At 38.0% G+C, this 16,226-nt stretch overlaps 1 protein-coding gene across 1 annotated transcript; it reads right to left on the reverse strand.

Annotated features, from left to right (window-relative positions):
* Positions 1–8,191: 8,191 nt before the first annotated feature.
* Positions 8,192–14,385, reverse strand: LOC114363303 (circadian clock-controlled protein). Its single transcript, XM_028318986.1, has 6 exons — positions 14,155–14,385; positions 11,907–12,049; positions 10,786–10,880; positions 9,979–10,112; positions 9,071–9,220; positions 8,192–8,474 (listed from the first exon to the last, which is right to left on the reverse strand). The coding sequence occupies exons 1-6, from the start codon at positions 14,222–14,224 to the stop codon at positions 8,320–8,322; spliced, it is 747 nt and encodes a 248-aa protein (XP_028174787.1). The 5' UTR covers positions 14,225–14,385; the 3' UTR covers positions 8,192–8,319.
* Positions 14,386–16,226: the final 1,841 nt, after the last annotated feature.

Consider the following 16,226-nt stretch of genomic DNA (forward strand, 5'->3'; position numbering starts at 1 on the left):
TTACTTACTTTTTTTAAATTTTTCAGAACCTCATAACTTGTGAACGGGCAACTTTGGATGCGCGCTGATAGCGTAGGATTACAGTCAACAAGCCATAGAACAAGGCTCAAGTAGTTTCAAAGCAAGATCTGTCAAGGCTTAGTCGAAATCGACCACTTTATGTTTCATTCCATACAACGAAAATGGAACCTAAAAACACATTTTAATAAACTTAAAAGGAATTAAATCAGCGATTTTTTTTTCACAATTTCTGTTTAAAAAAAATACCTATCGATAGGGTATGTTATTCTGATGAATAAATATTATGGACGTTTTTCTCTAAAACCAATAGTTTGGCTGGAAAAAAATATTTTCCATTTTCGTTGTATGGAATGAAACATAAAGTGGTCGATTTCGACTAAGCCTTGACAGATTTTGCTTTGAAACTACTTGAGCCTTGTTCTATGGCTTGTTGACTATAATCCTAGACTAACAGCGCGCGCCCAAAGTTGCCCGTTCAGAAGTTATGAGGTTCAGAAAAATAAAAATTAAAGTAAGTAAAAGTATCTTTTTTTTGGGTATAAATCTTTAAAGATTCAACTAAAACATGAAAATTATATACTTTAGTAATGTAATTAACCTTTCTCTTGTCGTCTTATCTAAAGAAAAGTCAATTTTACTTACTTTAATTTTCATTTTTCGGAACCTCATAACTTCTGAACGGGCAACTTTGTGCGCGCGCTGTTAGTGTAGGATTATAGTCAACAAGCCATAGAACAAGGCTCAAGTAGTTTCAAAGCAAAATCTGTCAAGGCTTAGTCGAAATCGACCACTTTATGTTTCATTCCATACAACGAAAATGGAAAATATTTTTTTCCAGCCAAACTATTGGTTTTAGAGAAAAACGTTCATAATATTTATTCATCAGAATAACATACCCTATCGATAGGTATTTTTTTTAAACAGAAATTGTGAAAAAAAAATCGCTGATTTAATTCCTTTTAAGTTTATTAAAATGTGTTTTTAGCAGTAATTTAAGGTTAATTTACATTATTAACGTATAAAATCTTTATATTTTTGTTAAATCTTTAAAGATATTCCAAAAAAAAGTCACTTTTACTTACTTTTTTTTAATTTTTCAGAACCTCATAACTTGTGAACGGGCAACTTTGGATGCGCGCTGATAGCGTAGGATTACAGTCAACAAGCCATAGAACAAGGCTCAAGTAGTTTCAAAGCAAGATCTGTCAAGGCTTAGTCGAAATCGACCACTTTATGTTTCATTCCATACAACGAAAATGGAGAATATTTTTTTCCAGTCAAACTATTGGTTTTAGAGAAAAACTTGTGCAACATTTATTCATCAGAATAACGTAACCTATCGATAGGTACTTTTTTCAAATAGAAATTGTGAAAAAAATCGCTATGTCCATAAATCGCAATTTCGCTCCATAGTGCGGTGCCGTGAATTGCCCTGCAGCGGATCACACGTTCGATTCCTAGACGATCAATTCATGTGAAATTATATGTTGTAAATTACCAGTATATTGGATGCAATAGATAGAATCATCTATTATGAGTGTTAAAATGCTAAGTACAATCTTTTTTTAATGATAACCCGTTAACCCAACGTGGAAAGTTACAAGTAATATTCCAGAGGCGCGGGGGTTCGAAACCGCGTTCGAGTCGGCTATTTCGACACTAGTGATATTAGTGTCTATTATTGAGAGGATGAACCATCTTCGAATCGGTAACCCAACATCCTGGGGTAGGCACTAGATCATAATACGCGCATGATACCAGCGCTCGATATTTATAGACTATCGCGCGATTAGAATAGCTCCGTAATTTGGGAGGCCACCAGAATACACCGCTAAATGCTTCCTCCGATTGCAGAGGGAAACTGCCTCCCTTCCTGGACCTAGTCTTCCGCGCCGCACGTGACCGTTGCGAAGTTTCCGATAGTGTAATTGCCATTTAAAGTAGGACATACGCCAGACTCAGTGGTAAGCGACATCAGATAAATCTAATCGAATGTTCTATGGCTGTGGGCACCCGCTGAAAATCAGTATCAAGACATTTGTCTGTCTCGAATTTAATACTGTCGAGCGGGCGCCTTTTTGACACGAAAGGATTCATCATCATCATCATTTCAGCCACTGGATGTCCACAAATGAACCCCGATCTACTACTTTTTTAAGTTTGTATATTTTGTGTCAAATATTTTTTCTTATTCGTAAGGATTTGCAGTGTATAGAGGTCAGTACTTAAGCACAAACCAACCAAATTCTTTAAAAAAGTTAAAGCAGTTAGCTAGAGACCTTTGGCTTAATTTTTTTAATTGTGTATAATACTGTATCTCATGTTGATAGCCCAATAAAATAAATAAATAAATAAATAAAAAATTATACCGACTACAAAAGATAAAAAGTGCAGTAACCACTGAAAAACACCACTGAATAGTCGGAACAGAATCCCTAAAAACAAAACAAAATAAAAAGAAATAGTCATATGTGCTATCGACTATTCATCATAACACAAGTTACATGGAGTGTGAATTTACACATACATTTCCTTAGAGGAAACGTCAGATTGAGATACCCGACGTATTCGTAGCTGAACACTGTAATTTTCTGCCATAGCATGATTCGGTATTACGCATACAATGACCTAAGCGGAATCATTACTTGCAATTCGATTAGCATACGTTTCAAAACCATTGTAACAGTGTTGGAATCTACATACAGCTGCTCTCTTTCCCGAACACTATAATCCGGACCTTTTCAAGGCGAGAGTGAATAAGCACTTACAGGGCAGATATCAATCCTAGAATGCATCTCACTTAACATCGTGCAATTGCGGTCAAATACCTTCCTTGTTCTACATAAGTAGTTACTGATTTTTGTGGGCTCTCCCAGTTTCAATAATAAACCACTGTATTTTAATTTAAAGCACACAGATTACAATATTCCCAGTAACCACTCTAGCTAAGTTATTTTATTTGCTTGTGTTAGTTGTTGGTTCACCAAAATAGTCAACGGAAATTGTACTGCCGACCCTCGAATCTGTAGTCCATTGAGCTAATGTCGCCAGTGGATTCCAAAATTTTCTAAAAAATTAGTATTTTAGTCTACCTTAAAATAATGGTAATGATTAAAAAAAAACTCCAGTAAAGTCAATGTTAAAATTAAGTGAAATATTTGTGTATAAAATCTTGTATTTTGTTATAAGTACAAATATTAAACATTCGGTAAAAGTTTTAACTTTTCTTTAACCTGCAAATCTACTTTTCATACTTTCCATAATGCTTCCTTTATTTGTTCAATACATTTTTTTTAACTTTCAACATCGTTATAAGAATTATCTACACGAATCAGCAAAGCAATCGATTCAATGTAAACTCTACACATCGTAGCTAGCGACGTAACGGACGCGCGGCGGTTCCGTTTCCCATTTTTGAAATAGGAACTCAGCGAGGATATCCCCGTCGAAGCGCGGGCGCAAGTTACATAGTGTATCATAATTCGTCAGTTTCCTACGGACGTGGCGAGCGGCGGTGTGGCAAGCGCGGTCAAGGCGATCCACGCGGATTATTGGCAACACAGAAATAAGATCTAAATGCGAAGATGGAAAACTTGTGCAATACCGCTGCCCCCTAGCACTGATCGCTAAGTTTTATTTGACGGTTTCAGATATTATTGAAATTGAATTCGTCTTCTTCTTCTTGTCGTGTCGACAACAAACCTTACAGTGTCAGCCCAAAACTCCGCTACAAGTGGCGTTGTCAGCAGCATTCATTAAATCTTCCTGCGTGTTGTTGTTTGGGCACTCAGGCACGACATCATGTGCTTCATCGAATTACAGTTTTTTCAATACTTTATGTGCGACTTGAATATACTTACATCTCTCATTTCATCCAAATAACGTCCACTGCTGGACAAAGGCCTCCCCCAAGGATTTCCATAAAGGTCCTGCGCTGCCCGCATCCAGGTACTTCCCGCGACCTTCGACCGCGAGCAAAATAAACATATTTTGTGACTAACTGTTGAATAGTGTTGTTGCTGCCCAAAACCAAATAAATATTTGTTCTATTATAAGTGCGCATTTTCCTAACGTCTACGTAAGTATCCAGTTCCTACACAACGCTTACTACCATTACAACCGAATGCAGTCACGTGCACAGCCCTGCTTTTTCAATTTAAATCCTAATATTATCAAATTAGGTTCAAAACTACTTTTACTCGACCACCAATCGAGGAAAAGTCACGTGCGAGGAAAATTTATATGGATCAATGGAAAATCGATCGTATTTTAAATGATCTAAGAGTTAATTTTCAGTTTGAAGGTTTCGTTGAAAATTACATTTTGTATTCCGCTCCGAAGTCATTAAACTAAAGTGGACGTGGTTTTCGCAAATCTTAGAGGAATCAATTAAAAAGTTCATGAACCTTTTTTTATACACACTGTGCGAATTTGCATTGAAAGTCGTCGCTAGAGAGTGCGTCGAAAAATCTATGAAATTTTTACTTAACTATTGAATATATCCGCTAGGAAGACGCTGTACTATGTACGTACAATCTATCAAAATTTATAATGTAATTTTTTTCGCAGTCTCTAGCGATGGGGTTTGGTAAACTCGCACCAAGCACACTTGGGTTGTCAGTTTTTGATTAAGCGAGATGCAGTGTAGTGTGGTACCAGGGTGGTACATATCTGCCCAGTAAATGGATATTGTTAGGCCAGAATAATGGGTCGAAATGCGTCTAACCACAAAATAATAAGTAGGTACTTACCTAATGCGCAAATTTGGTACCATGGTAACCCTATTAGTGTTGCAAGTATTGCAGTGGCCCTTCCGACGCTGTCCCAATGGACCTTGATAGGATACCGATGTAGGAACTGATTAACAATTTATCCAATTAACTCGTTGCATTGCGGGAACTAACTCAAAATACCTTACCAATACCACTGAGGCTTAAAAGTGACCTTATAATTTTACTTTCAGGTCGGAAATATCAAACAATAATCGCATATGTGAAGGGGTTTATTATCTAGGATTTGTTTAGTTAGTTCATTTCTAACACCCTTCGCGATTTGTTCATCATCATTTCAGCCACAGGACGTCCACTGCTGCACATAGGCCTCCTCCCTCCAATTGGCCAGTTGGTAGCGGTCTGGATCCAGCGCCTTCCTGAACATTGTTCAAATAATCGTTAAGTTATATTGCAGTATATACCTCTTAAAAGCTTATACGTTAACGTATACAAATACACGTGCTATACAGTATTTTTTTAATTGCTACAAATTGTTAGGTAGCTGTAGCAACAACGAGTAAAGTAATGGGGCTATTAATTGCATAATCGGCGTCACATAATTGCATCACGAATAATTGTGCGAAAACATTAGATTCAAAGTCAAGTGCCGTGTAAGTGGACATTTATGCACACGCGAGGTGAATCAAGAACGTTCAAGAGAACGTAAAGTTATGACTTCGTTTGTAGTGAATTAGTGTGATCGAATATTTTGCTTTGAAACGGAAATTAGGTTCTGTGAAAATGTACACCCACAAGATGGACCGACGACCTCATAAACATAGCAGGAAGGCGCTGAATGCAGGCCGCTAACCGGTTATTAAGGAAATCATTGGGGGAGGCCTATGTTCAGCCAGCAGTGGACGTCCTATGACTGAAATGACGATGAAAATATTTACAACATGAAACAATTGCCAGTATTTGCCAGATCATATTTTCCATAAACATGCAAATAAAATATTATAGGTTTAATATTTTATTGATAGCCCGAGTCAATCAAGTTGTTCAATATTGTTCAATAAAAGACATAATACTTTTATTTTGTTTAAAAAGAATATTAGCACGTGTGGGTTTACCACAAGACTCCAGCGGTGGCGCGGCGGAGTTCGAACCAGCAGCGTTCCTCGGTCCGATCTTTTTTTATGCAAGACAAGGCAGGTATTTGACCGCAATCGCACCTGATGTTAAGTGAGATGCAGTCTAGGATGAGTAATATCTGCCCTACATCTCGAATGGATCTCGAGGTAGCAAACACCTTCACAGTTCGGCTATTTTCTCTATGAGCTCTAGCGCCTATCATGCCTGAGGTATGGAAGTATTATGACTTGGTGCATACAAATCTGAGGCATAGCACCAGCGAGACAAGTACTTGAGTGCTGAAGTTTGAAGAAGGTGTTTAGAACACAATATTCTCATCGGATTAAAGTAAAACCTCAGCTTAGAAAACTACATATTATTCGCAGTCAGTAAACAACAAGTAATTTTAAAGAAGTCAAGACTGCCTCCTTGATTCGAATGTCCTTAACCAGCAGTTAGATTATTGCCGCATGTTTAGCATAGCCGGCCTTCTTAAGGCAAAACAAATACTTTGTTATTGTCTTGGGTGCTATATTTATTATTTCCAATACATACCAAACGCACAAAATAAAATCAGTGCTAGAAAATGAGTAGGGATTTGTGAAAGAAAAGTTCACAATCCGCCATTGATGAGGCGAGTCAGTCATATGCCCATTTGTAAAATAACCCATAACTTACTAATAGACTGGAAAATGAATGGATGTTTGTTACTCTTTCACGCAAAAAGTACGAACGAATTTTAATGAAACTTGACATTATTGAGAATAGAGTAACGGCGATGAAGAACTGGTCGACTCGTAATCCGAGGAACGCGAATTCTATCGATTTTTCGTGGTAAACCCACTCGTAACACAAGCATATTTAGCTTACCACCAGGGCTAGGATGCGCGCCGTGATATTGATATTCACAAAATCGATAAAATGGCGTGATAACCGCTTATCGCGGCGCGCATCCTAGGACTAAAGTAAAAAAATATGAGAATGACATGTAGAGTTACATATTAAGGCACCATTTTGGAAGAAACAAAGCTTCGTCCCTTCATCGTAATTAACAAATTCAACTTACTGTAGCACACCTTGATGTCGTAACGTAACAAAATGCACATACCGCTATCCAATACCGCTTATCGACTAGACACCGTTATTATAATATAATCATTCAACAGATTGGATCTTAACGTTTGTAATGCACGTCTATCATAGGAATGTGCGGTCATGGCCACTATTCGGTGCTCAAAGTTGGGAAAATAAACTTACGCCCGTATTCACAAACATTACTATGAGGTATCATAGTGCTCGTAGACGCACAGGGTCACACACGAACTAATCATGGAGCTCTATTCAACGCTGTGCGTTCGATTTGCTGCTTCACTTAAGCTAGCATCGTTTGTGAATACGGGCGTTAACTGCATTAGAAGGTAAGTAAGATACGCACTTAACAGAAGTAATAACAGCACTTTATAATATATTGCAAGACCCTTGAATCGAAAGAAACAATATCAATCAAGGACCTTTACAATTTTTTCGTTTAACTTGCATAATGATGAAAATTTTGGTGACTATGACTTTTCATAGAGGAGATTAGGCGTTTTTTTAGTTTGTCCCGTTTTGTTCGAATTAAATTCTAATATTATCTTTGATTTATCTACTGTGATCTTAGTTAGGTCCTGTATAATAAAAAATCGTTTTTGGAATATTTACAAATCTTTATACAAATATTTTTATCATGTTTGATAAAATAATAGTATTTATATTATCACACAAACAAATGGATTACACACTTTGTTCAGGCTATAGAATACCTACCTACTCTCTCTGAAGTATCAAATTACATGAATCAGGTACTGCGTATTGAGCTTATCTATTTTACTTATTTGAACTCTGGTCAAAGCATTCTTCAAATACTTCTTATTACACTACTAGATAGACAGCTATTCGGAATAAAAAATGTATTTCACAGTGCGGGCGTATACCGCATATACGCAAAATGCGCACCCAAAAAAAATACATTCTATCAGTTTCACTAAACTTTAGTGAAACTGATACAATGTATTTTTTTGGGTGCGCATTTTTATCGTTATCGTTTAGTGACTAAACGATATGAATGTTATGGTGCGGGTACACTATGCGGGAAACTGGCCAAGCCGCATCAATGTGAACACATAATTATTGATAAGAACTCGGCAAATTTCTTCATCCCCACCCCACTGTCGGAAAATGCGCCCAAGTCAACTTGGCGAACTCCGCGCTACCAGCTACTGAGTAACTTGCCAAGTTGTCCAAGAGTGAAAACACGCGACTTGGCTTAGGGTTATCTTCGACAAGTATCTAGTCGTAATGCTGAGGTGCATAGTGTACCTGCGCCGTTAGTTTTTTGTCAACAATTACGGTTCGTGGTCCTCTCTACCTGCCGTTTTAGTCCGCCTTTGATATGAATCAGAATGTTGACATTCTAGGGTTTAGGCAGAACTTCGTCGTATGGGATGTCCTTAGCAACTTTGTTGGCAATATCAAGGAACAGTTTGGACACGGTGCTCTCCAGGTAAGGTTTCACTGCCCGGAGGAACTCCCCTCGGTTTTCGTTGATAGCAGCATTCGTGGCTTCTCCTAAAAATACAAAATATGATGTCAGTTTTAGTCCATTTTAACCAAGACACTTGACTGCTGGACAAAAAAGCCTTCCTCAAGGATTTCTACAACGATCGGTGCTACTGTCCGCATCCAGGACTTTCCATCCAGATAGATGATATACTGCCTACACCACGTCTTCTGGTCCGTGGTCTCCTCCACCAAGAACTTATTTGATAATTTTATAAATGGTAGGGATTCGTAGTTTGCCTAACGCACAAGTCATTCAGAATGTACACGCATGAGCTTGATGCCATTAAGTAGAAATAAGGCGTTTGAGATTGCGTTAGACGTATCTACAAATAAATAGCTGGTTTATTTATTTAACACTAAATAATTAAGGTATGCATTTAGACTGAATCCAATCCGTTGTAATTAGATTTTTGTAGCTTTTATCAATAAAATGTAAGTTTATACCGCGGACGTGATATTATGCTTTTCCCTTGGGGGTTTTCCATACAAAATGTATAGGAGAGGAGAGTCGCGTTTTGGCAGTGAAAAAGAATGTCAATTTACTCGCTTCGGTAGTTGACCCCCTTATAGGCATGAAAATAGTCACAATTTTAGTTAGTTACCAAGCACAGGGTCTCCATTGAAGAGTCCTTCCAGCCGTATATAGTAGTCCTTGATGCTGACGTCAGTGTCGAGCCTGGTGAACCCTATGTACTCCACGCCGTCTCGCTCGAAGGTCCGCGCTCGGAGCACCAGCTCCGCGTCACATTTCACTGGAGAATAAAGATTGTATTTAATTATCTCCTTGGTCTTTTTCATTAGTTGGGTTTTTATTGGCGGTCAAGCTGTAGAATTTTAAAGAGTATTCGCAATTTGTAAATACAAATAACTAATAATCCAGTTAACTCCTCGTGGAAGCTTTTTAAGATTGCTTGTGTTACGAGTGGGTTCACCACAATAATCGAGCGGCGGGGTTTCGAACCCACGTTCTGCGAATCACGAGTCGGGCCAGTCCGACCCCCTCGCCGTTCGGCTATCGTGGCTTTGATCTGAGATCCCTACACAGGAGTTGCAGCGGTTGTAGGGGTGGGAATAGCTTTGTACAGTGCTACTATCATTATCAGGTCGTTTGGTCATCCCTGCAGGGCATGACCCTCTCTAATTTACCTAATCTCATCAGACGGAATGGGGAGGCAGTCCTTTAACACCATTTAATAAAACACAAAATTTTATAAATGTAGAGTTACACGTATAAGACAAAATTGATTGCAAAAAGCTGAAATGCACATGCAAGCTTGTTATGCTTTTATATGGCTGCCACGCCTAGAAACTTGAGCACATACTAAGTAGGTATAGAGCCATGCATCTTTTTTTTATTATGAAATTTTTTCGGCTCACAGGACATAATTAGGGCTTTTAAAATGCTATGATTAGGTATAAAAAATGAATTAGGGTAAAATGTCCGGCCAAATTAGGCATCGAGTCTGACTTTTGTGTTTTTGGACCTGGCAAGGACCCAAGGATCACTTACCGGCATCAGATTTGAGTGTGCCCTTCCCTTTAATAGGCACGATGAGGATCTGGGTGTCGACGCTGTACCGACCCTCGAGATGCAGCTTAGGGAACCGCACGCGAGCTCTGAACGTCAGTGTATCCAAATCCACTCTGAAATGCGAGTATAATGGGATCATTTGACATGGGATATTTGTTAACTAAAGATACCTAGGTACTGCTGATATTTATATGTTTGTCACAAAACTTGTTCAAACACCATAAATTCTAAGTTAAGTTATTAAATTCGCACTAAACGTTTCGACGACTCGTTTATAATGCGAACAGCTAGAGACTGGAATTCGCTGCCTGATGCTGTATTTCCTGAACACTATAATCCGGGCGTTTTCAAGGCGAGAGTGAATAGGCTCTTACAGGGCAGATAATGTACCATCCTAGACAGCATCTCACTTAACACCAGATGCGATTGCGGTCAAATACCTGTCTTGTCTAAAAAAAAAAACTAACGAATAGAGGTCACGTGAAACGCAATTTTTTTGTAACGGCCTGGGGTAGGTTCCAGTCTTTCTGATCACTTGATAATTTCTTAAAATTTATTCGTCTGACTAAGTATCCCCGGGGAAAAATAATCTCTATCCGATATCCGACTGCTTCTTACGAAGCCGCGAAACCTTCAGTGATTATTTCGACTAATGTGGGTACTTATTTATGTATTTCGAAAAAAAAAATAGTTCGTATTGCGCTCAATGATGTCCATAAGACAAGTTCTAAAGGTCTACACTCTACAGGTTGTTTAATGATCAGTAAGTAGACAATGTACACTTACGACAAACTTTTGATCGTGAAGTTTCCAGCTCCCGTGACCCTCACATCCTTGCCAATCGCCCGTAGTGATATCTGCTCACCGCTTACAATTACTATCTGAAATTATAAAATATTATGTGGTTAACGTACAAACGAACATCATAAATATTATTATACACATTTCTAGAACTAAACGCCTGTATTAGGCCTATTAGCAATGATGCAGCAGATCAACTTCATTTTACAATATTTTATACTTACTCGATTGACTACAGAATTAAATCCCTCATTATTATATTCTTTGACTTAAGAATATCCTCCTCTCTTATACCTATACTTTAATTTGCAGCGCCCAACAGGGTCCATATGTATTGTAACACACTGTAACATGTACTTATGTACTACAGTACCTTTTATAGGAGCAATAAAGATAATAATTATTGAGTAAGGGCTTGTTCTAAGTCTGCCTGGCTTGCTAGCAGTAGCGGCGTAAGGGGGGGGCGGTGGGGGCGGTCCGCCCCGGGTGCCAAGCATCAGGGGGTGACAAAGTCGCGCAGATTAGTACTCACTGACGCATCTGCATGGCAAGGACGGTCGTGATGTCATGACAGGGGGGGTGCCATTCTGGGGTGCCTTAGGCTATAATTTATATTATGACGGGGGGGGGGTGCCGCCCCGGGTGCCAACCTATGCTACGCCGCCACTGCTTGCTAGCACCATCTTACGTAAGTCTTTCGCCTTAACAATGTTAAAAACATCATTGTGTACTGGCAGATGCAGATAAGACAGCCAGTTCCTCTGTGGTTGAGGATTCCGGATGAAATTCGGTATCAAGTTCGGCCTGATCATCACTTTCAGAAGATGCAGGCCAAAAGCTTCCCCGTTATGGATATAAAAAAGGTTATCACTAAGTGTTAAAGTGTGTTGTGGAAACCAACAACGCGCGGGAGGAGATGTGCAGGCGGCGAACGATGACTAACGTCACTGAGGGACCCACAGCATCATCATCGGCAGCGCTCGGCTCGCACACTCGCCTTGGGACACTGTCGACGCATGATTAGTGCGTAGGTATCTTAGAAAATTTGTTTTCTTTCTTCCATCAATATTCATTAGGACCCTAACACACTTCTCTGAGGGACTAACCTCTGGGATGTAGAAAGGCTCGATGGCCGGCACATCCAGTTCTGGTAGGCCTTCGATGAGCCGCGGCCGCAACGCCTCTATCGACCGGCGCGCGCAGTCATTGATGGTGTTCTGGTCCCTCTTGCATATTTGGATGTAGCTTGCTGAAATTAAATGACGTATACTTTCAATAACACAATATCATATGTATGTATAAAGTAAACCATGAATGATTTGTTTTCCATCAAATAAAATTATAAAATCCACCTGAAAATGAAAACTTCATAGGTATTATTACGGTTTTTCAGTATAACCACGAGATATGCTACTCTATTGTTTGTATTTTAGGTTCTTATTAGGACGTTTAAAATTTTGTTTAATTGATTTTAATTTGTCTTTTGTTTATTTATTTATTCTCTACCAATAATGAAGATACACGAGTATAAGGGAATGCTAGATAAATAGAAGCCTCGGTTCTTTAGAAGGTAAGGTAGATGCGAGTATCATAAGTCTGCTATTACGTATCTAATAATAGGCCGCAGATTTCAGTCTTAAACAATGATTAAGTCATTCGCTAGCATTACCCATCCTCAAACCATAATGACTAATTACATAACCTGGGGATAATACAGGTACTATGTATAATTAGTTAGTCCGCACAAAAAGACTGGCTATATCGAAATAAAATAAACTTGATTTAACACGTTCAAAGGCACCTTCACATGACGATGTCAGAATAAAGAATTAAACAATTTAGGTATATTGAATGTTTAACGTCTTATAAATAACTATAACTACTAATATTATAAAGCTGATGAGTTTGTTTCTTTAGTTTGCTTGAACGCGCTCATCTCAGGAACTACTGGTTCGATTAATCGAGGAAGGCTTTAGGCTATGTACGAGTATAACATCACCTTAAAGTCAATAGGGGCAGAGCATTAAAGAAAAATGTTGCAAAAACGGGAAATATTATTCAAACTATTTCTACGCGATGAGGAAGTCGCGGGCACAGCTAGACAATATTTTGACAAACACGTGCTCTACTGATTTCAAAAGTTCATCTATATTCGTGCTAACTGTGCAACTAATTGGACGTAGAATATAGAGGTGGAAAAATGTGGTTGTAACATTTTTAAGAACTAGGCACGTTTTAAAAACATTGCCATTATGGTTTTAATTATTTTTGTTTGACGTGTGACTAATTACTTTTGAGGTTACAACTTACAATACTAACAATACAACCCATTAATTGACGCCATTTAATTATTTGTTAATTAGCTACCAGATACATTAATGATGATTTATACACTTAGTAAGTGTAATGTTTTCGCTAAATACTTAGATTTTAATTAGAGTATATTAGTCGTGTATTTAATCTGCAATTATACCTGCATTCATAAGCAAACTTACAAATCTGATTTACCCTCTTTGTAGGTATACTTAATCTCAGAATAAGTATTACGAGCTAAGATATTACGAGTAGTAAACGCTGCATGCCAAATTTCAGCCCGATCCGTCCAGTGGCTTGGGCCACAACTTGGGCTGTGCGAGATCACTATGTCAGTCAGTCAGTCAGTCAAATCTACTCTATAATCTTAGAGGTGGGCCCAGTCACTGGAAGAAAAACTATTTAAAAATACAAACCATTGACTTGGCCCGTGGACCAAGCTAAATGTGGGCCAAGTCACTGGAAGACTCAATGTTTTCCTAGCGTTCGGCCTGAGAACTAACTTTGAATATTATTAGTTTGTACACAAACAAAACGTACGCCTACTATTTCCTAGGCTATTATAGAAACAGAAAGGTCAGCTAGTCTAGTTTGTAATATCTATTTAAATTATGCAAAATGTATCCAATATGGCAAAAAACATAGCCTAGACTTTGACATTGAGTCGTATTTTAGAGGCTTCTAGAAATAATTTGAAAAATTATAATCTGGCTAATAAAAATACATATTATTATTTCCACGACTAGGCGGGACGTAAGGACGTACCTACTCAAACAATAAAAATAAAGCACTCTTGTTGTTTCTTCAAAAGTAACCGCAATCGCATTGTGAAAGAAAAACTTTACGTTTTTACGGCGAGAAAAATTCGAATAATTTCCGAGAAAACCCCGGACGAAGTCGGCGGAAAGCTAATGCCATATAAAATTGGTGCATTAGGCGAACTTAATGACATATTAATTTAGGTGCAATTATACAATTATACCGGATTTTTAACTGTCCCGAAATTAAAGTTCTCATAAATATTAACAAAAAAACACTTACGTAACTGTTTCTTAGGCAGACACCCACTGAAACAACAAAGCAAAAACAAAACACCAATTTTGTTTAACATATTCGCGAACTAATTCAATGGACTATTGTGCAATGTGTCTTGTTTACTGTCCAGACCACCACTAATCTGTTTTTGCACTCCAATACTCATATATACGCCGATGATAACGTCATGTAGGTAATGATATCAAATCAAGGCAGCGTTGATCACATCTAGCGAAAAGTGGACAAAAGAAATCATAATAACCAACACATCTAAGGTCAGACAAGAACAATTAAAATAAAGTTAGTCGTTTTTGCAAGTCAGCATTGATGTAAGGAAAATCAGCTTGTTGTAAAATCGCAAGTAATACAATTTGCATAAGATACACATTATTTAACTTTATGCCGTCATCATTAGTCATCGTTGTAAATTAAGCTAACGTTAGCTAGTTTATTATTTATGTTTCTTTATACCAAAGTCTTTGACCTATAGCACAGAATAAGTGCTAGTACTAGCAGAGTACATTACTTCGCACCTTCTTCAAGTTTTGGATGGCTTAAACCTGGAGTGCAGTTATGGTTTTGTTCCCCAGTTGATGAAGCACATGTCATGCCCTGCGTGCCCAAACAACTGCCAGCTGGAAGATTTAATTAATGCTGGCAACGATTTGTTGGGTTTGTTGTCGACACGATAAGAAGACAAAGAATTTTGAAAAAATCATCTCAATCACTTGACATTTAATTAAATAGGAGGCCGTTTGCTAAGATTGAAAAATAAAATGAAATATATTTCTTTTAAATATAAAAATATTAGATTCTGATATGCCACTTGTAATCGTATCAGAAAAGGAGTATTTCACCAAAAATATTTTCAATTAAAATGTTGGTAAGACCATATAGCTTGCATTGTGAAAAAGTTTTCAAATCTCATGTAGAGCCAAGCTTCTAACTTCTAAGGTGTAGAGTTTGTGATGTTAGGATTGTAGGATAGAATAGAATGGACTTTATTGATCGCAGTAAGCACAATTTATAAACAATAACAACACTACGTTCGTTCGTTCGTTCGTTTCAGCCGAAAGACGTCCACTGCTGGACAAAGGCCTCCCCCAAGGATTTCCACAAAGACCGGTCCTGCGCCGCTTGCATCCAGGTACCTCCCGCGACCTTCACCACTACACGAAATAACACTACACGAAAAGAAAAAAAGAAATTGAGTGAGCTACTGCGCTAATTTATCTTAACATGCTCATAAGGGCATGGGATAGGCGAGCTTGTCTTTACAAGGGCGTGTAGAGTTAAAAGCTTAGCACAGCGGGGGACTTTGTTGTTTTATTTATTTATAACTAATGTACCTATTCTGTCATATGAGTTCACAGTTAAAATTACCCTTTGTTGCACTGGTAAAAACTAGTTATTCAACCATAGCAGTACCTTCGTGCGTCATCCTAACAAACGCGGATCTAAACAAAAATAATAAACAAAGTGGTTACTAATATTATGTTTTGTATGTACAACACACATCAGACTATAATACACTTCTGTTATAATATCGCTCTTATTGCAATAACATAAGATACCACAGAGTTTACCTTGATGTACCTACTGACCAGGGATGGTACTTAAGGATATCCGAAATAAAAAATTATCCGTATCCGTAACCGACACCGATTGAAAAGTTTCGGATAGTTTCGGATAAAGGCGGAGTTTTTACTTGTCTGGCATTCCCTGGCACAATCTGATATCCCCGCGTTCTACCATTATCAATATCATAGGTGCTGTCATAGTACATAAAGTGGCTATATGGATCGCCCAGCATCTAGTTATACCTATGAATTTTACATTTTTAAAATTCTAATATCTGTAACCGAAATCCGAAATTATTTCATATCCGTAACCGTAACCGAAACCGGTATAATATTATTCTAATGTCCGTAACCGTATCCATAACCGAAACTTCATATCCATAACATCCCTGCTACGGACCTTACAACCACATAAGAATCCTAATGATCTGTGCGCATTTAACCACATTGAGTTAAGTATATTAAAAGGTATACATATTTGCTGTTATGTGACGGAAT

The sequence above is a fragment of the Ostrinia furnacalis genome, unplaced genomic scaffold (genome assembly GCF_004193835.3).
Source record: "Ostrinia furnacalis isolate ACB-3 unplaced genomic scaffold, ASM419383v2 OfSCF7056, whole genome shotgun sequence".
NCBI classification, from domain to species: Eukaryota; Metazoa; Arthropoda; class Insecta; order Lepidoptera; family Crambidae; genus Ostrinia; species Ostrinia furnacalis.